Raw genomic sequence first — 20726 nt, 5'->3', positions numbered from 1 at the left:
CAGCCTGGGAACTCCTTCTAAGATACTGTAAGGTTTTGCAAGAGATTTGATGGGATAGGAAGCTGGCTTACCCCGTATCTTTCTCGCTGTCCGTGTTATTAAAACTGACAGGTTTTCATGCATCTGTTACACACTTGTCACATTGGTCACTACTTTGTGTATATGTAAAGTCATATTGATGATTCTTATCAGTAAGGTCCAGGACGATATTGTTACCAGATGTAGTGTTCCTCACCTGATGTACTGGTTTAGCTGTTTTTGTTGGGTTTTTTTTTTGGTTTTTTTTTGGGTTTTTTTGTTCTTTGTTGGTTGTCTTTTATTTTATTTTTTTTTTGCAATGTGACTTCCAGTTGTTTGGTTCTGACTTGCTGGGGCACTCGAAGGGCTTGGCACAATACAAGGGTTTGTTTCTGTAAAGTCAAACTTGCTTTGAATTCCACGATCTTGTATATTTAGATCTTCCGGTAATACTGGTCATTTTCGTTTCAATGATTTTCAATTTTGCATCAACTAAGTAGTTTAGGCGTAGCATTTGACTTTCAAGATCTTTTATATCATTACGATAGCTTTTGTTTTCTTGAGTGATCAGCTTCAATCCAGCTCTAAGTTCAGCGAACCAGCCTTCCGAGTACTTCAGTTTCGATCCTAAACACGAGTAACCCCATGTTTGCAGACTTTTGAGACATGCACGTTTTATCAAGTGTTTGCAGTTGAGGGTTGCGCTGCCCGATAGAATCAAGAGGAGATGAAAAGTGTTTAAGGTGGAGATAGCCCATGTTATGATACTGTTGGGAGATGAGAAAAAAAATCAGATTGATCACATGTCCCTTACAGATGAGCCAAGATGTGGACTCCGTCTTGATGACGCCAGTGAAGTCATTGAAGAGGCGGAGTGTTAGTTTTCCATGAAATCAGGGGATCTATTTAAGTTGTCTGCACAGGGTCAAGAAATGTTGGGAGAAATGTGTGAGTCTGGATGGTGACAATGTAGAAGAAGTCTCAAGGACTTGAAATCAAAGTAAACGTTTTGATATCCCCTCGAATGACACCTTGTACTGGCAGGTATGTGTCGACCAGGGCCCGGCTCTACAAATGCGAGCTAAGCGCTACGACCGTCGTAACAATATGTTAAAGTATAGGAGATACGATAGTCAGTGTTGCGGCCGCTTTGTGAATAGCGGTCCAGAGACTGACATGTGAGTAATGAGACACAGTGTCGAATATCAGTCACGTCATGTGATCCCAGATAACCGTGTGACTAACCGTCGTCACATCTAATGTTGAGCCTTCATATGTTTCACAATAAAAGGACATCCATTTAGTTTGATACAGCGGTTTGTGCAGTGTACCGACAGACAAAGTGGACTACGCATTAGGGTGACAGAACAATGAAGATATGGGGTTTTTGTTCAGCAGTTGTATGTTTGATATTGGTGTCAAAAACAGGTAGGTTTTGTTTTGTGCTCAGCCCTGTAGTAATACCAGTCTTACTGTTATAATGTGGGCGTTGAGCTAGCTCAGTAGTTAACCGTTACATCGATGAGTTGGGTTCAAGTCCAATTCTGGTGTCCGCTGCCTTGATGATACCGATGTCTAGGGGTCGTAAAACCATACTCACTAACTCAGTCATATGTAGAAATCACACCCATAGACATAGAATCGTCACCATTTACCAAAACAACTTTCGTTCTGTTTTGTGGGACATAATATTTCTACTTTACTGTCACAAGCCGTGCGTAAATGAAATAACTTGAGCTGAATATGGAATGAACGTAGTTCTCATTCCTAAAAACCACATCCCTCAGAACTTTTCACTACTGGCAAAACTGTATGAAGCTGTATGTACTCTTTCGGGAGTTACGCACATTTTGACGTATAAGAACCCTTTCCATGATTTTGTTTTCTGTGGCTCCTCGAAGATAGAAAATATGTCACTTCTACATGACACGGTATATGAACCATTACCTTCTAAAGGATCAAGCATTACCTTTGAAACGTAAAAAATGAAGTTGTTATCCATCACAAGTGTCATGTATTCACGTTCATCCAAGTCCTAATTGTTCTTCAAAAACTTTAAATCACACTTGTTTATATTATTCAGCTCTTAAGATAACAATAATGGTAGTTATTCAATCATAGTTTCAATCATATTCACAGATTCCTGTAATGTGGAAATAGTTGCATCAAGAACACCGACAAATGTCACTTCCCCTGGATATCCTTTCATTGCCTACCCGAGGTAAGACGCCAAATGCGGCGAGACTGTGACTTATAGCACCTGATCTGGAACCAGATTTGACAAAGAATGGCCCAAATGTCAAATTTATTCTTTTATTCTGATCGGGGTAACAGATGGTGGCCCATCTCTTAACGATGGTGCTATTTGCTCAGCATAATTTCCTCCCTCGGTAGCGTCAGGATCTGCTACCCGCACGCATTATTTTAAGATTCGTATCGTTATCTATGGTTTGTCAACGCATTGTCTACAGTAAAACCGATACGCCGTGTTGCGACTATGCGCTTACGTTTACTGATTGTTCAGTAATCATTTTATACAAAAATGCACTGGGATAATTTGCAGAACTAGAGAGACAGCCAGTCAAAGGCGTCTATATACCCCGAATTACATACATACATACCTTGTACGTGCCATAAACATGTTGGACATAGCTGTGTTGGTGTGAATATTGCTTATGTATAGATTTTGTTTGCAGTAATCTCAACTGCTGGTGGAGGATTGATGCCAGTAGTAATGAAAACGGCATTATTGTGAGGGTTCTTGATTCATACATTGAATCGTCAGGGAACTGCGTTTATGATAGTCTGTCCTTTTATGATGGTAAGTTCGCATACAAGATTAAATGTGGTAGTAGTCTTTTAATTAAATTAGCAGTCGATTTAATGCGTTTGTTTCTGTAACAAATAATTCTCTAGTGTTATGGTTGTTTAATCGAGTCTGGACCAGGCAATCCGGTTACTGGCGTCATGTAACACGTGTCAGCCAAGTAATCTTACCTGATTCCTTCATTCTCGTTAGTCACCTCGATTTGATAATTGATCTAAAACGTATCTCTGGTCCTAAACTGCAAACACTTACGCAATGAGTTATAATTACCATGTTACATTTTCCTTACCTCGTTATGTTACGTTAAGTATTAAACATGCAATAGTTGATAGTGTTTTCACATTGCTTCATCAAATATTACCGGTAAGGAAAAATATATTTTGCTCTGAAATGTCCTTATTAAACCCTCAGAAAAATAGTCTAATACGTGTGTCATATTTGCTCCCAGGACCAGATGCTACGGGCCCTTCTCTTGGGCGACTGTGTGGACAGAACCGCACAACGGTGATAAGCTCTGGCAGATCCATCTATATCGTCTTCAAAACCGACAGCAGTAACCAGTACAAGGGTTTTCTTCTTGAATTGTATGAAACAACAAGTAAGTTAACTTGTCAAAGTGACTCAAAGGTATAGAAAACAAAGTGTATATTGTAAGGTGTTCTAGTTCTACTGCACAAAAGAACTCTCACAACATAAGGTGCCAGTCTACCTTCTGTATTGTATCTCCTGCACATAGACAATGGAAACTCGGAACGGTGTTACGCTGTTACACCATGCTACGTCATTTTCCTGTGTCTTGACTACATGAGGCTATCAAAACATTTGAGCCTAAACTACTTCTGATACACACCCATAGGGTACTCATACTGATGTCAACTGCTCTTCGATGTGCTTCGGGCACCCGTAGCGAGCCACCTCCTCGTGGTGGGTGCTTGGTAACGCTAAGTGCTCGCCAACCCCACGTTGTGGACCCGGGGACATATTTGGTCCACAAACCCGTTTGCCGTGGGTTACGGCCCTGTGTCGGTGGAGGAGGGATCCTGGTGGTTGAGGGCATGGGAGCTGGACCAATGCTCCTATTTTCAACACACCACTTCGGCAATGACGTCACCTAGACGGGTGGTTGAATGTCCTCTATGTACATTTAAGTCCAACGGGTTTTTAATCGTGGTATTCATGTTATTTTAATTTTGGCTAGCATTTCGTACTCTCTGCAGGTGAAGGGATGATGTAAATCTAGGGTCCATGCAGGTAGCGAAGGTACTGTAAGTCCACATGGCCCCTGGTATGGTGATCTACCTTCAGTTGTTGGCGATGTATAGCCCGTGTTTTATATTGTATTGTCTGCTTCGATTACTAGAATGTTTTACGTTACCATGCTAGTTTTATACCCATATCTGTGATACCCAAGTATTTTTACTGTACATCGTGACAGGTTACATTCTTCAAAATGTTTCCATTTTTCTTAAATAAATGTTTTCGTCACGATATGAGATATTTCTTTTGTGAGTTCTTTAGCCTAAAGAGCACTTTAACGATTGATGTCATTGTCGTCCTGTTTTACAGGATGTGGAGGGGCGCTGACAGCTACACCCGACGAAACAACGTTTGTGTCTCCAGGTTTTCCTTACCAGTACTTGAAGTAAGGACGCTTGAGGGTGTACATGTCTTAGATGATTGTGATCCATTAGAGTGGTGTTGATGAACCAGCACACCGTGAACATGTAAACCCACAAGCTCTTTGAACATAATAGATGTAGTAATAAATAGTAATAGATTTTTCCGACTTTCTTGTACTTAAAATGCTCACCGTGTCAGTGAAACTTGTCGAAAGTTTAATCTTAGTTCATTTGTTCATTATATCAACCAACTGCTTACGGGCAGCGTCGTGAGCCTTAAAACTATAATCACTCACTCGTGTACCATTACTTGGTAAGACAGGAAAACGAGGAGCATATTCCCAGCGTTGCTTTTTTGAACGACTGACTGTACATCATTACTGGTACTTACCCAGAGGCAATGTTTGTTCATCCATACTGTTCGTCTTGCAGTAACATGAACTGCAAGTGGTTCATTACGGCCGAAAATGAAAACGATACAATTGTCGTGGAATTTGACCAACTCCAGGTCGAAACGGAACAAGGAAATTGCTTGTTTGACTATGTTACCATTTACAACGATCACCAAAACGACAGTGAGTAACACAGAATGAAATACGCATAACACTATCTACACCAGCCTCTGTGGTAACAATACATGATGGTACATTGACGGCATTTTAGCATTCTCGACAATTAGTTCGTGTGGCCCGGATTGGCACGCATATGCTTTTTTCCTTATACCACTCATTCGTGTGTTGAATGAATATGGTTATACAGCTGAGCACCATTGTCTCGGTATTCATGGGACTAAGAAAAATATCGTGTTATCCGAACTTCGAGATATCCGAGCAGGCCAAATCTTTAATATCACTATGTAAGAAAACAAAGCGAAAAGCAGATTTCATGTATATATGTTTGGTTACTATTATACATTATGACTCACAATCACACACGATGAGCTCTCAAACGCTTCTTTGAGTTTTGCAGATGTTGATGCCATTTGGTATCAAGTACCAGTACCACACACTACTTACGTCTCTCATATATTTATATAGTTCTTACAAGCAGTAATCTTCTCACAGATGAGCAGGTGCTGGGACAGTTTTGTGGATCCTCTACACCTACTCTCCAGAGCTCAAGAAACAAACTGCGCATTGATTTTAAGACTGATGTGTCTGGGGTAGGAAAGGGGTTTTCATTGAACTTCAAGACGGTGAAAGGTACGGACTGGTTTTATCATATCAATTCAAATCCAATAATGTCGATAGAGTCCCGTCAGTAACGTATTGTTTTTCAGGTACTTGTTACAGACAATATAGCATAACCTTGGTTATACATTTACAGATGATTTCACATGATTACTCTCTCTAATGGAAATTTGAGGTCCTAATAAAGAGATACGTCAGGTATTATACATCTAGATTTGGCTGCCATGCATTTTCGAGTTCTTCGCTCTCATTTGAACCATAGACCTTCTGTTCTGAAAAGTCAGGTGCCTCTCCCATATGACCACAACTTTTAACCCCACACAGCCAGCTGACAAAGTAAGGACGTCTTCTGTGGGATGACGCCACGCCCCATGTAGAAAATGATATGATACTCCCCAACACCCCCTTGGGATCTGGTATTTGAGGTTGATTATTATCTGCCCAGGACGTTTTACGTGTGTTTGTTGTGAAAGTGTGAAATTAATTATATACTGATTCATTTCCCTTCTTAGCGGGGGACTGCAATCTAACATTGCCAGCGGACTCCAACCCGATCTACTTCGTTTCGCCAGGATATCCAGTAGCTTATGATAAGTATGTTCACAGCAACCATGGAAAAACGCTTTACTGTACCCGTTATCTGTCGGGTACCACGTATTCCATAGCAAGTTGTGCTAAATAACAGTTTCCTACCCTTTTTGGCATCGGTCTGACATATTTTGTCTAATTTCGAGATCACAGATCAGTAACACAATGTTGTTGTTTGATGTCATTGTAATTAAATCATGATTGTAAGCTATTAAAATATAAATGTCTGCTGATCTGTCTTAATGTATTAATCGTTGTTTTGGTTGTTGTCAGTGACCTGGAATGCGTCTGGGAAATAGTGTCAACTGGTCAGCAGTATATTCAGATTGATGTCATGGACTCACACATTGAAGAAAACACCTTGTGCAGTAACGACTCAGTCACTGTATATGAAGGTAACTTTTTGAATAATGTTAAACGACACTTAGTAAAATGTTGATTACACTTTCATTGAAGAGCCCATAAACATAATTTCATGAAGAGAATTTTTAGTTTAGCATCCTCTCAAAACCCTCTCTAACCTCAGTTAGTCTTCGATTGACATCAGTGACCTTGAAATATTATGCTCAAGTACAAACATTTGTTCTACAGGAAGAGATCTCAATACCCCTGAACTTGGAAGGTTTTGTGGGAATTCCAGGCCAGTCTTCAGATCGAACGACAGTGTTATGACGGTAGCTTTTACGACAGATGGTGAGGGTGTTGACAAGGGCTTCCGAATTAGATACAGGAGCCTCGATGCGCCAGGTAAGGGCTCATTTTTGGCAGTGTTCCATTAAATGGAGATCTTTTAAGTTCATAAGTGAATAATTGATGGTGATGTTTTAGAGGTAATGTTTTGATCTATGTGCTTTTTACGTAAGACTGTTCTACCAATACTGATGTGCGGGTGAACAGCATCATTGTCACACGAAAGGTTTGGGCTAGATTCTGAACGAAGCAATATTTGTATTGTCCTCTGTTGCAATATTGCTGGTATATAAGTAATATGATTGCATGATTAATGACAATTCCTTAGACTGATGAATGACAGTACTCGTCACTAATGATCACACATATTTCCCTGTAACAGTTACTACCGTCTCCCCGTCACCTGCTCGTCAATGCGGCTCCACAATTTTAACAGCCGGACGTCAGGGACAGTACCTAGAGTCTCCAGGGTATCCCTTGAGTTATGGCAAGTAAGTAAAATTGTTTTATATGGTACTTGTTAAAGAAAAGATAGGTCAATGTACATGTATGTTCCGTCTTAACTGTCGGAGCAACTGTTCTCAAAGACATCTGCTGTGAAGATCCGGGATAGAATTGTTGTTCGGTGACCCTTGTAAGAGGCGACTAACGGGATCGGATGGTCAGGCTCGCTGACCTGGTTTACACATGTCATCGTATCACATTTGCGTAGATTGATGCTCATGACGTTGATCACTGGATTGTCTGATCCAGGCACGATTAAGGCCATTTAGCTGGAATATTGCTGAGTATTAGGAATTCACTATTTACACCAATAATCTACAAGCGCGGCGCTTATGCAACTAAATTCCTCAGTTTCTCAAAGTGCTGCACCGTAAGACAGGATAGGCTGCCCTACGTTCATAAAGTTCCACATTTATAACCGTTTGGCAGAAGCAAATCTTTATGTATTTCACCATTTGTTTCAGCAATGAGGAATGTATCTGGACAATAACGGCAGCGTCTTTAAACAACTACGTCAAAATCGACGTAATAGATTCCGTACTAGAATTTGGAGATGCATGTCAATATGACTTTGTTGAAGTTTTTGACGGTAGGTAAAAGATAAATACGTTGTAATATGTATCATATTTGGCATAGGTAATCAATTAATAATAATGCAGGCCTTTAACACGCTTTCGTTATATCACAACGAATATGTGTCGCACGAAAGTAGAGCACAGTGACGCTTTCCACTTAGAACAGACAAGGAATAAAACAGAGGATAATTTCAGATCCAAGTCGATGACCACAGTGTCCACTCAGGGACAGCGCAATTAACTACCGCTGAACAGTTGTCGAAAATTCGGTGGCCACTGCGGGCATACATCCATGACTCGGCTACTGGATAGGACTTGTGTCAAACTGATTCTAACACAACGTACTACTGCGCTACCGGAATCAATATCTGTGTTGATAAAATGTATCACTCAAGATCATCGCAATGTGAATCAAATAATGCGAGTGCAAACTTCAAAACGACAATTTAACGGAGTTATTAATGCAAGGAAGCAAATCAGGACATGGTTGGCTAGAATGACTACACACACTGATGATTACACTCACCAATTTGGGAAATACAATTAATCCGATTTTAGTATCTTACAACATACGTCATATTTGGATTTCACTTTCTTAGTAAAGTACAAATTCTAGTACTTTTAGGGGCTTGAGTCCCACCCGGAATGCGAACCCGCACCCTCAGAGTCAGGCACCTAATCGCCAGCACATAAAGTCAGCCGTCTAGCCCGTTCAGCCAACGAACGCGATATTCACAAAAATGGAAGTCGGACAACTGGTAGTCTAGATGGCGTACTTTGTGTACCTCTCGAATAAGTGTAAATTGGCACTGCTCCCACGGCCGAAAGCTGTGGTTACACAATGCCAGTTAGAAAGTGGTCAGATGCAACGTATATCATATTTGGGATTTCACTTTCTTAGTAAAGTACAAATTCCAGTACTTTTGGGGAGTTGGGTCCCATCCGGGATTCGAACCCGCACCCTCAGTGTGTAATCATGATCTTAATCCCCTGAACACCCTAATCTGTCCATGTACTTCAATTATGTTATGTCAGTATAGCTTGAGCAGGGAACCTCAAAGACTGGTTATATACCCCGTATACGACTGCTTACAGGGAGTAACACCGGTTCGCCTGTAATAAAGAAGTGGTGCGGTGCAACGCGGCCTACATTACAGAGCTCTGGACAGTCAATGACTCTGATGTTTAAATCCGATTCCTCGAACACATTCAAAGGGTTCAAACTCCAGTACACTGAAACTAGTCGTAAGTACTCTAAAAATGTTTGACTAAATGTACCGTAACGTCTCACTCTGTGTATTCGTGTCTGTGTTTGTTTCTGTGTATGTCTGTTTGTGTTTAAGTGAAGATAGCTTCACATAAATTGTTACATTTGTCATAATGTACTATTTATATCAGTCTTCCCGACATCTTCTCCTCAATGTGGAGCCGCACATCTGTACGCCTCTAATGTCTACCAACAACTTCAGTCCCCGGGATATCCTGTAGCTTATCAAGAGTAAGTAGACAAGACCATTCTCATTTAAACACCAGTGTTTTAAAATCCAATCATAATGATCGTATTCCCACTTTGCAGTCATCGTTTAACGTTACTCAAACAAACGCAAAGGCAACCGGTAAAACACATGCCATTCTGTTGATGGAATTGCATTACATACAAAGAACAGAAGGTAGGGTGACGACAACGTTCCATACGAAGGGTTCACCTACGTTTACGTGAGTCATATCACACAGTAAAAAGCTGTGCGTAGGCCACACACCAGAGTTCATTAAAGATAGCAGAATGTCCGGGAAAACACCATCCCAAAGGAAATGACAAGTCGGATCTGGAAAAACTCGACGCATTTTATTACAGATAAATTGGAATGGTAACGGAATGTGTGAACTTGAAGGCCCAGAGCAATCAGTGTCAGAGAATGTCGTGTTTTCATTTTGGGCGTTCAGTCAAAATAGAACTTGTAAGAAATGTTTTTCACTGTTAACACCAGATACTGGCATAAATTAGTCCCGCTTCCACCTGCCACTCGCACCTTTAGCGTAAATCTGCACCAACTATAGTTCTTTTGGCGATACTTATCCATGAATTAAAATGATGATTATCTAAAACGCAAACTATTAACAAAACATACTCAATGAATAATCATACTAAACACATTATACCAACTCTGAGGATTTTGCAGAATGTTTGTTCTAACGATCTATCTCTGTACGAGGGAGGAATGCAGAGAAAGGAACAACCTGATGTTTGAGAGTTACGTGCACAAGTGCTAAGAAAATTATATTTTCATCAACCCGTGCTGTGACATCTCTTTCTTTCCTCCCGCACCTGGCTGACATCTGTATTTACAACTTACAGTCATACCTCGGAAGCATGGACAGCTATCATAATCATAAATAAATACAGAAACAATCATAACGTATGCAAGCGTTCTTGTTCGTGAACAATAACAGTTCAGGTCAAAGGTGTACTTCATTACACTATACATAAGATGAACGAACTGTATTTCTAAAATATGTTCAGTATTGAGTATATTAATATACACTCATCATAAAAAATCATCTGTTTATGTCTTTTTAACCAATTGCACTCGGAATACATACTGAGATATGCAGAAGTAATGCATGAAGACTGAAAATATCATGTTTCAGCAACGAACAATGTATTTGGACGATTGAATCATCCCCAAACAGTGTCATCGAAATCGTTGTGGAAGACTCCCATTTGGAAAGTGGAACAGGATGCCCAGATGATTATGTTAAGGTTTTCGATGGTACGTAAAACATACTCGCATAATGTCAAGAATTTATGCAGCACTATATTTGTGTTCAAATACTCGAGTTTGGACCAGACAATCGAGAGATCGGCAGCATGAACGTCGATTTACGCAACTGGGATACGATGACATGTGTCAACCAAGTCAGTGAGCTTGACCTCCGATAGCGTTAGTCACCTCTTACATTCAGCATGGGTTTTTAATGAGCATTTTAAGATTCGAATCTTCACGGATTTACAGTACAGAGAGGTATATGGCGTTCAGGTCTCTGGCAAAACTCGCCGTAATACATCTGAATATCAGGGTGAGTTGTGCATCAAACGTCTATTACCCAATGAGTATGCATCCTTAAAATTTTCTCACTGTATGATGGCAAACGTCATAACTATTTATTTCTAGGTGACAGCGTAGAGTCACAGATGTTACGAGTTTGGTGTGATTTGGAGACACCGACTGTGCAAAGCTCAGGGCGATATATGACACTCCTCTTTAAAACCGACGCCACAGTTACCTACAAGGGTTTCAAACTCAGATATTTTGAAATAACAGGTAAGTTACACTGTGACAGTCGAATTGATAAAGAACAATAATATGAGTCTTATTGTTAGATAGGAACAGAGATCTGTAAACTGAACAAAATTGAAAATAAACCTGTAAGAAAGTTTGAAATATCATCAACAATCCTTGAGTAATAACCTAGTTTATTTGTAACAGAAATAGTTGAGTTATTAAGAAAGCCAAAAAAGGGTAAAAGAAATCCAACACAATGATTACATGTACGTCATTAGTGCAGGGAGGACATACTCTGTTGAAAGTGATAACTAAGTATCTCCTCATTGATCCAGTTGGAATGTTGTTCTAGGGGATTGTTCTATTGTTTGAATATTGTTCTAGGGGATAGCATTTCACATCTACCGCAGTGCGAACAAGAAGGCGATTTGGACGATTACATAACGTTGACGGAAAACCCTTAAGACCACTGTCTTCACTTACATTTTGGAAATTGTGAACTCCTTTGTGCAAACATTAAATGGTTGAGGTGACTGGTCTAAGTTTTCGGCAACAGAATGCACACTGCGCACAATAGTTGTGATAATCATATGATATGAGAAAGCTGGTAATGTCTTTCCTTCACTGAAGGGAAAAGCATGCTTTGATTACAAAATAGAGTTGACAATGACTACAATGGTATGTTTTATACAATTATACAATCTTGCAGTTACGCCATCACCGAGTCCTCAGTGCGGCAGCACCGATCTTACGGCGCTGACGTACGATCAATACCTTCAGTCACCAGGCTATCCGAACGATTACCCAAAGTAAGAACGGTTATATAGAATGTTTATGAATCGATACAATCCTTATTTGAGGACAACACAGAACGAAAATACATGTAACGTTAACTGTTAAATATGGTTGCGTGCATATGGAAAATCAATAGTATCTATTTTATCATATTAATAAGCATTTAATTATTTAACATAAGCCCTATTTTGAGACAATTGCATAATATGTCAGTTGGAAAAAGTTTCTCTTATACCATTCCCAACTTACTAAATCTGTCTTTTCACACATATTTACATTATTGAGCGAAGTTCCTCCTCGTTATAAACATTAGACATTGCATTACCCATAATAACTGTTTCTGAAATAATGTCTGTGAGAAAATATCACATTCAACAATCCAACAATAGTTGGATGTGCAAGCCATCACATTGCCACAACCATGACGCATGGACAGAAACATGATTAAACAAACCTCATCAGTAATGTCATAACTGCCTCAATGTCCATTAAATTAATAACAGATAGATAAACTGGACATTTATATAGCGCATCATGTCCACAGATATCCCTGTTCAAGTGCCCTTAGTCATATGTAAACATGCATTGTAGTTCCGAATACTGACCTTTAGAATTCAGTTCCAAGGAACTGTTTTAACAGGAAAATCATCTTTTTTCAGGAATGAGCATTGTGTTGGGACTACTTGGACATATGAGCACTATATATCCATCTGTTTCAGCAACGACGAATGTGTATGGACCATAACGGCACCAACATCAAACTATGCTGTCAAAATCATTGTACTGGATTCAGTTCTAGAGGGAGGAAGCAACTGTCCCTACGACTTCGTTAAAGTTTACGATGGTTGGTACATATGAAATCCATCATAGGATGTAAAATGCATATTCGTACATTGATATCTAAGGATGTTTTTGCGTAACATATGTGTGTAAATGTGCGCATTCACATTGAAAATTCAGTTATAGATTCTTTGTATCCACTGGTTTCTAGGACCTAGCAGATCTTCACGGATGATTAGCGTTTGGTGTGATCGGATGACACCAACCGTACAAAGCTCTGGGCGGTATATGACACTCGTGTTCAAATCAGACGACTCTAATACATTCAAGGGTTTCAGACTTAAGTATTTCGAAATAGCCGGTAAGTATCAGGTCGAGGATATCCATTAAAGATCAGTTTAAAGGAGTGAAAATAGTTGAGTCGAATGGTTTCATCAATACGTTATACAACATTTGAATGACAGTGTCTTGTCGTTATCTAACCTGTAAAATGTGGACCGAATACACAATAGGGATTTTTTGTCACAGTTTCATCTTTCGTTTAATAAAAAACCTATTGACGAAGACGCTTATCACAAAGCTATATCGTGATGTCTTTACATAATACAGTCTCCCCAACACCTGTACCTCAGTGCGGCACCTCCGAACTAACGGCCCAAACATCCTACCAGTACCTTCAGTCACCAGGATATCCGAACGATTACCCAAAGTAAGGACGATAGATATATTGTGAACTAATACAATGCGTACATCAAATGTAATGTCAGTAGATATAATATTATTTTATATTTTCTTGACCTAAATCGAAAGGACAGATACAGTTTGAATACCAGAAGAAGGTATCACAGTCAAACAGGATTCAGTGTAGTCTAGAGTCAGTTAAATAATTATGAATTTTGTAACTATTCAGACAACCTGATTTGCAGTCCGTATTTCAGGTTTGCTTTTTCTACTTTGGGACATTTATGAAGGTCCAAGCGAAATATTAATTTCTTAAAATATTCTGACTAGACATGTTTAGTGCCGATTTGCAGGAATTCTTTACTCTCGAAGATAGAAAAGGACACATCCAGTGACATTGGTACTCATCATTGGAAAGTATTGACGCCATTTTAGCCATGTTCTGCCCTTAGTTGAAGTTTATTTTAACGCAAGTCGTGGTTTTCATTAACTGATCTTCATTAACCCATGATTGTGGTAAGAGGCGACTTTCAGGATCGGGTGTTCAGCCTCGCTGACTTGCTTGACACTTGCCCTCAGCTTCCAATCGTGGAGATCAATGCTCGTGCTGTCGATCACTGGATTGTTTGGTCCAGATTCTATCAGTTACAGTCTGCCGCTACATAGCTGGAATATTGCTGAGTGCGGCGTAAACTAAACTTACTCATTCATACATTATTGTTTGGAGTTTGGTATTTGGTATGCATGGTCAATTCCGCATGAAATGTTTCATGAGTATTATATGAGCCATGTGTCATTATTAGTAGTAAATATGACATCAGAGCGCTAGGGTTTGTTTGTTTTTAATTTTCTAGGTTATAGGTTTGCTTGTATTTTTATTCGATTGGTTTATTGTTTTGTTTTAGTTTGATTTGGTTTGCTTGTTTCAGTTTTGCTTTCAAATTGTTTATTAGCATATGACTGTAACTTAAAATACTATTATTAGAACTGCAAAAAGTATTCTCGGAAACTTCTAACACAAATGTTGATGTATATGTTCGTGTGTTTCAGCAACGACCAATGCGTCTGGACAATAACGGCATCAACATCAAGCAGTGTGGTGAAAATTGTAGTCCTTGATTCAGTTCTAGAGGGAGGGAGCGGTTGCCCCTACGACTTCGTTAAAGTATACGATGGTTGGTAGATATGGAATACACGATGTAACATGTATATTCGTGCATCGAGATTACACCTTTGAGCTTTTACGTCAAATAACATATAAAAAATATTCAAAGCAAATATGAAAATTCAGTTACTGAATTTGTTGTATCTATTGGTTTCCAGGTCGTAGTACATCTTCACGGATGATACAAGTTTGGTGTGATGTGATGAGACCTACAGTGCAGAGCTCTGGGCGGTATATGACACTCATGTTTAAATCAGACAACTCTAATACCTACAAAGGTTTCAGACTCAAGTACTTTGAAACAGATGGTACGTTAGTGTATATGTATATCCAACAATTCTCCCCCAAAAGACAGAGACATCGGGATACTAGCATTACGATTATGAAACTGATAGCCATACTTATATAACATAACCATTCTCATTTTGATGAATTTGCTCTTTCGATTTATCAAAGGGTGTAAATCGTTTTGAAAGAAAATCTTCCTTTTTGTTTCTTAGCCATAGAATACATATTGGTGAAGGAGTGCATGTTTAAAGTGATTAGTATTTTGAACCCCCGAGGGTCCTTCATGTTTAGGAAATTGGATACTGGACGATGTACCCGTATCAATCCGTCTTTTTTTTCAGGTGGTTGCGGTGGCCAACTGAGTGCCTTGTCCTACGACCAGTATATGACATCACCAGGGTATCCTGAGAACTATCAAAAGTACGAGTCAATTATTGCACGCTGTTTGTTGCACGTCTGTGCTATTGATAACCCCATTTCACACGATATCATAGTAACGAAAACAGTATATCACATCTGCATAAGTGAATATTGTTTTACGAAACTGTCAGCACTATTGCAACTATATCAGGGGACACCATAAATGGGCCTCAAATATTGTACCCATGTGGAGAATCGAGTCCGGGTCTTTGACGCATCAGCTAGTGTACCCCACCACCCTAAAATCAAATCTGAAGTGCAGTTCTCTGGGTACCACTATGTGCTTAAAACGTTTTTATACTCTTGTAGCAACATGGACTGTATTTGGACAATCACCACGGACTTCTCAGACATCAAGATTGACGTCCTCGACTCTGACATAGAAACTTCATCCTCATGCGATTACGACTACGTGAAAGTCTACGATGGTCAGTTATTTTATATAGTGTACCTCACTTTCCTCAATACATTTAATATGTTCATCATTCTTTTTTATTATTGTTTATTACATAATCACATAATAACACAATGATGTTTGGAAACAGGCACTGACTGTTTTATATCCAAATGAATTTCCAGTTAAAAACCGTATATGTTATGATTCTGGGTTTTCTTGCCCAAAGTCTGCATCTAAAATGCCCATATTGTTGTCTTATCTCAGATTGTCAGCAAATGATTGAAAGCCACGGGTTCATATATGGCATATGTTGGAACATCAAACGCTTAAGGACATTCTTGCATGAGAGGTTTAAACATATTTCTGTTCATGAAAATGAATTGGGATTGGTGACCACGCTTTGCTGTTTATGTTAACAGCGCACCCATGCAACATATAATACAAAATAAAATGGAGGATGCGACGTCATAGATATTGACTGTTGCATAGATATATTCTTTGTAAATATATTATACATATTACATCAAATAGAAATACAACTATTCTTTAAGTAGTCCTAATTAGGACGTTACAGTTTTGTCTGCCTAACAAACCTTTGTAGAAATAGAAATCATGAGAAGGTTGTTGATTTCATATATTCAAACTGAAGCGTTGTGTCTTGATAATATAATCGTGGAGGGATTCAACTAATTTACGGTTTACACAAGGAGTAAAATTGCTATCCAGCTTATAACCGGAAGTGTAAGTCCTATCTGATTATATTACTGCATGTGAGAAAATAGTGATACCCACAACAGCAACATGTACTGTCTATTTAATGTCTGTTAGCCCTAGTGTACAGTACACAATCCTGTGAACTTAAAAGAGCCCACGAATCCGTTGGTATATGACCAGATGGTGCCCATATGAACACGTGCATACACCTAGTTGCGGGTACAGCAACGTGCTGTGACTATGTGTCCCATTCCACCCAGCGGTCAACTGGGTACCTCGTTAGGATGAGAGAGCCACAATAAACTCGGTGCGCCTAGTGGCAGCAAGAGTTGTATACTCCCTAGGGAGTTGAGATTGAAATACGATGTGCTGGTGAGACTGACATCCAGTGATCGAGGGGAAAATACCAGCGCCTTGAGCATGCAACTAGTGCGTGGATATGTGCGCTATCTATCTATCTATCTATCTATCTATCTATCTATCTATCTATCTAGTCTTGTCAGCGTTTAGGTCGCTACATATGAGCCTGAAGCGGCAGTGCACGAGTACCATAATTGAGGTCAAACTAAATCATATTTTCGGTTATTGTAATCAGCTTCTAAATTCTTTGAGACTAAATGAGTAAATGAATTTTGTAGATAAGAGATTGAATAGATAAAATCGATTTTAACTGGCAGACGCGTCAAAACATGATCGATAAATTCATAGCTCTTTAACCTTTGTTAATATTATGATATCCAGGAGACGCCATAAATGGGTTGTGTTCTTTGTGTGAATGTAGTAATTCTAAGCATAAGAAAACAACACTTTAACCACTCGGTTAATCTGCCGTTCATGACATGTTTTGAGATCGAAACAACTAAACTAATCACGTTTTAGGATCCAGCACTAGTTCAGAGGTAGTTGGGAAATTCTGTGGGACACAGACGCCAACCTACGTCAGTTCTGGTACCAGTGTCACAATCAAGTTCCATTCTGATAACTCAAACACAGGGAAAGGATTCCGACTTACCTACACCGGGGGATCATTTCCTGGTGAGTGCTCTTCATTTCATAAAAGATTTCGTCAAACCGAATGTGTATATCTGCTACTGACACTTGTCAGAGTAGTCTTACATATTCAGAGACGTATTCAAAAATGTACTTATTATTTTATTTTTTTAGTTACGCTTTGTACCTTTCGAGGATTACGCTGATGTGTTGAAGGTAAAACAGCCAACGTGATCTGTCTCCATAACAATTAGTCAGACATTGTCTTAGCTATGGTTCAATTATATATATTTGTTAGACGGCATATACACGTTCAGCAGAGAGTGGTCAGGATCATCTAGTAATCGGAAACTGAATGCATTGTTTTCACATTTGTGTTTCTGCACGAATAGTGGACACAAGGTAGGACTTATGTCGTTGACGAGAGATACATCACCAGGATATATTACTTTCTCTTCTTGTCAAATCATATGGCTGGCAGTATAGTTTCTCATGTCTCTGCAGCATGCGGTGATCAAGATCTCACGGCTTACACGTCTCAAAGCGACCTCACTTCGCCGAACTATCCTTACAATTACCCAAAGTAAGTACACTGATTGGCGTCTTGCCAGTGTTATTTCAAATCTGTTCAGATAGTAGAACTTAGTCTAGCACGTTTCCCGTTTGTGTAATTGCTTTGAGATGCCAGTATAGTCCCAACTACTTTTTAAAACAGTTTTGTTGTTTACACTGCTGTTTAACTTGTAAAAGGGAATTTGAACATAATTTGCTTGCCTCCTTATGAATGTTGTTAAAATTAATTCCCATATTGTTTAATGGTGACATGACAAGTATCAGCTATATTCTCTTCTTGGTTACTCTCTTTTTATTGTTAAGGTTTGAAGGAGGTGTTAATTTCTTGCAGTAATGCTGATTGCTCGTGGACAATAAGTACCGACCTTATCGACTACGTGGTCAATGTTGACGTCATTTCGTCGGACCTAGAATATTCGTCCAGCTGTTCCTACGACTACTATGAGTTTTTTGATGGTAAAAGGAGTTGATTTAAGGATTTTATAGTTCCAGAGAAAAGAACCGGAGCATAAGCTTCTATAATGCTGCTGTGGGATACAATGGAAGATAGAGTAAACATGTCATGTTTAATGGACAGTGTCAATGCTATACAATGTTGCAAAAACGAGAAATCATTGTTAAACAGTATATGTCATACAAACAAATTATTTCGGATCACTTAAAAGGAGCTGAAATGGTAAAAGGATATCAGAATATCAGAATGTCCTTAGTATAACAGTCATTAACGGTGTGATCTGATAAGAAAAATTGGTGACAGCGATATTATGGTTTCAAATACTGTGCTACAGAGCCACGAATTTGTCGAAAAACATAAAAACAAAATTCTCCAGTTATGAAGAATAAATACATTTTAAGCAAGTTAATCTCAGTTGAACAAGGCCAAAAAGAGACCTCTGTTTTGTTTGTCCTGGCTGATTGTTGTAATGCATGGTGCAGTCATAATCTTCTTCAATTGTCAGGTTCTGATGATACCTTTCCGTCGCTTGGGAAATATTGCGGCAGCAGTCTGCCCACACGACACAGCTCCGGACAGTACATGTACATCAAATTCCACTCCGACAATTCCAACACGGGAACAGGGTTCAAGATGACGTATCAAGCTGAATCTAGTGACAACTGTGAGTACCTGACCAACGCACATTATATGACTGCTTGTATGGCAAAACATATCTCTTAAGAGCCACAGACGGTCGTAAGGAAATTAATAATTAGGAAATCACAATCAACATGCTGCGTATTTTTCGAATACATCTCCACTGTGAGAAGCATAACTCTTAGTGTAATGTAAGAATCGTTGTTCCATACAATGTATATGTGATCAGTCATTAATGGCATGCGTCAAAGATCAACGCATGGCCTGAAATGACTGAATAAGAGTAACAATAACAGACATCACTTGAATCATGTATTCGGAATTATTAAAGGGTTGCTGATCGATTCAACATTTTGGTTAAAAAACCCACATTCTCGGTTGCACGGTGTTAAATTGTACATGAAATTATTCCAAATACAGGAGATAGAACTGTGTATATTTTATGCACATTTTATACATGTCATTGCGTGATATATAACAATGCATAAAATGTGCAAGTATATCCATTCTGATATTCTGATTCAATCATTATGATGACACACAGACTGCCAGCATGTCACGCTATCTGCTTTATCCTCTATGTGGAAGTTAGGTAAATGGAAAACTATAATCACATGAACTGTTTCTTTAGTTTCAGATCTTGACCCTCCTAACATCGTCGCCATAGTTGGAGGATCCATCGGGGGCTTTGTTCTCATCATCATCATCTGCAGTCTTATAGCTGTAGCCAATAAGAAGAAATCACGACCGGTAGTGAACCAAGTTCGCAACGACGGCATTTATAATGTCAGTCAAGGTCCCTATGAAACAACAGTTACTCCGGCCAACTTTCAACCACCCCCTCCATATTCCCAGGTGGTCAGTCCTCCCGCTTATCCCCAGCCTGTTGCTACGAGTGAAACAGCACCAGTCACAACTCAAGTACCTGAGACACCCAATCAATGATGAATTGCCAGCTATTTTGATAAAGGCGGCGATGATAAGATGATTATCAAATGATCCTGCCTTACTTTGTAAAGCACACATATCATAGTTGTTTTAAATTTTCAATCTCAAAAAATGTGGGACCGGTTCATCTCGTTGGCAGTATAAGATAAGTAGATTTTTGCATTAGAATGGGAAACAGAATACTAAATGTGCTTATTACCTTTGTTGTTGAAATAAAATGCAGGTTGAGTTTGTGCCCTTCTTGTTTGATTAATTATTTTGTAAAACGTGCACATATCAAAATAGCAGCACACATTTTAGAAAGCTGTTCACTGAGCCAGGCATGTTTAAGAAGAAATCCATCTAGTTATTGGTAGTCTGTGTAATTTGAAGCATCCACCCTAGTGTAAGGTATAAAGCAAACATCATCGCTGTGACTGTTATACACGACCAACCCGTGTGTGAGTGAGTGATACATCTTAACACTGAGTCTGGCTTTTCAATTTGTTTCAATGCCTAGCAGCATTAGTTTTCGCACAAAATCCATTCATGGATGTGACAAGAGAGCTTATGTCGCCTCAGTCTTCTGCATAACTGCATAGGAATCT

At 39.2% G+C, this 20726-nt stretch overlaps 1 protein-coding gene across 1 annotated transcript; it reads left to right on the top strand.

The window, feature by feature from the left end:
* Positions 1-1244: 1244 nt before the first annotated feature.
* Positions 1245-20376, top strand: LOC137276756 (cubilin-like). The gene is made up of 29 exons (XM_067808396.1): positions 1245-1446; positions 2158-2239; positions 2715-2839; positions 3294-3443; positions 4412-4487; positions 4897-5039; positions 5529-5666; positions 6167-6248; positions 6516-6637; positions 6834-6989; positions 7315-7423; positions 7901-8025; positions 9107-9256; positions 9410-9509; positions 10661-10782; positions 11185-11334; positions 12005-12104; positions 12810-12934; positions 13082-13231; positions 13480-13579; positions 14602-14726; positions 14875-15024; positions 15346-15424; positions 15734-15852; positions 17415-17570; positions 18030-18108; positions 18430-18554; positions 19058-19216; positions 19823-20376. The coding sequence occupies exons 1-29, from the start codon at positions 1389-1391 to the stop codon at positions 20134-20136; spliced, it is 3669 nt and encodes a 1222-aa protein (XP_067664497.1). The 5' UTR covers positions 1245-1388; the 3' UTR covers positions 20137-20376.
* The last annotated feature ends 350 nt before the right edge of the window (positions 20377-20726 follow it).

This window comes from Haliotis asinina, chromosome 3 (assembly GCF_037392515.1).
Source record: "Haliotis asinina isolate JCU_RB_2024 chromosome 3, JCU_Hal_asi_v2, whole genome shotgun sequence".
NCBI lineage: Eukaryota > Metazoa > Mollusca > Gastropoda > Lepetellida > Haliotidae > Haliotis > Haliotis asinina.
Note: the sequence above shows the minus strand (reverse complement) of the source record. Positions and strands in the feature narration are given on the sequence as shown.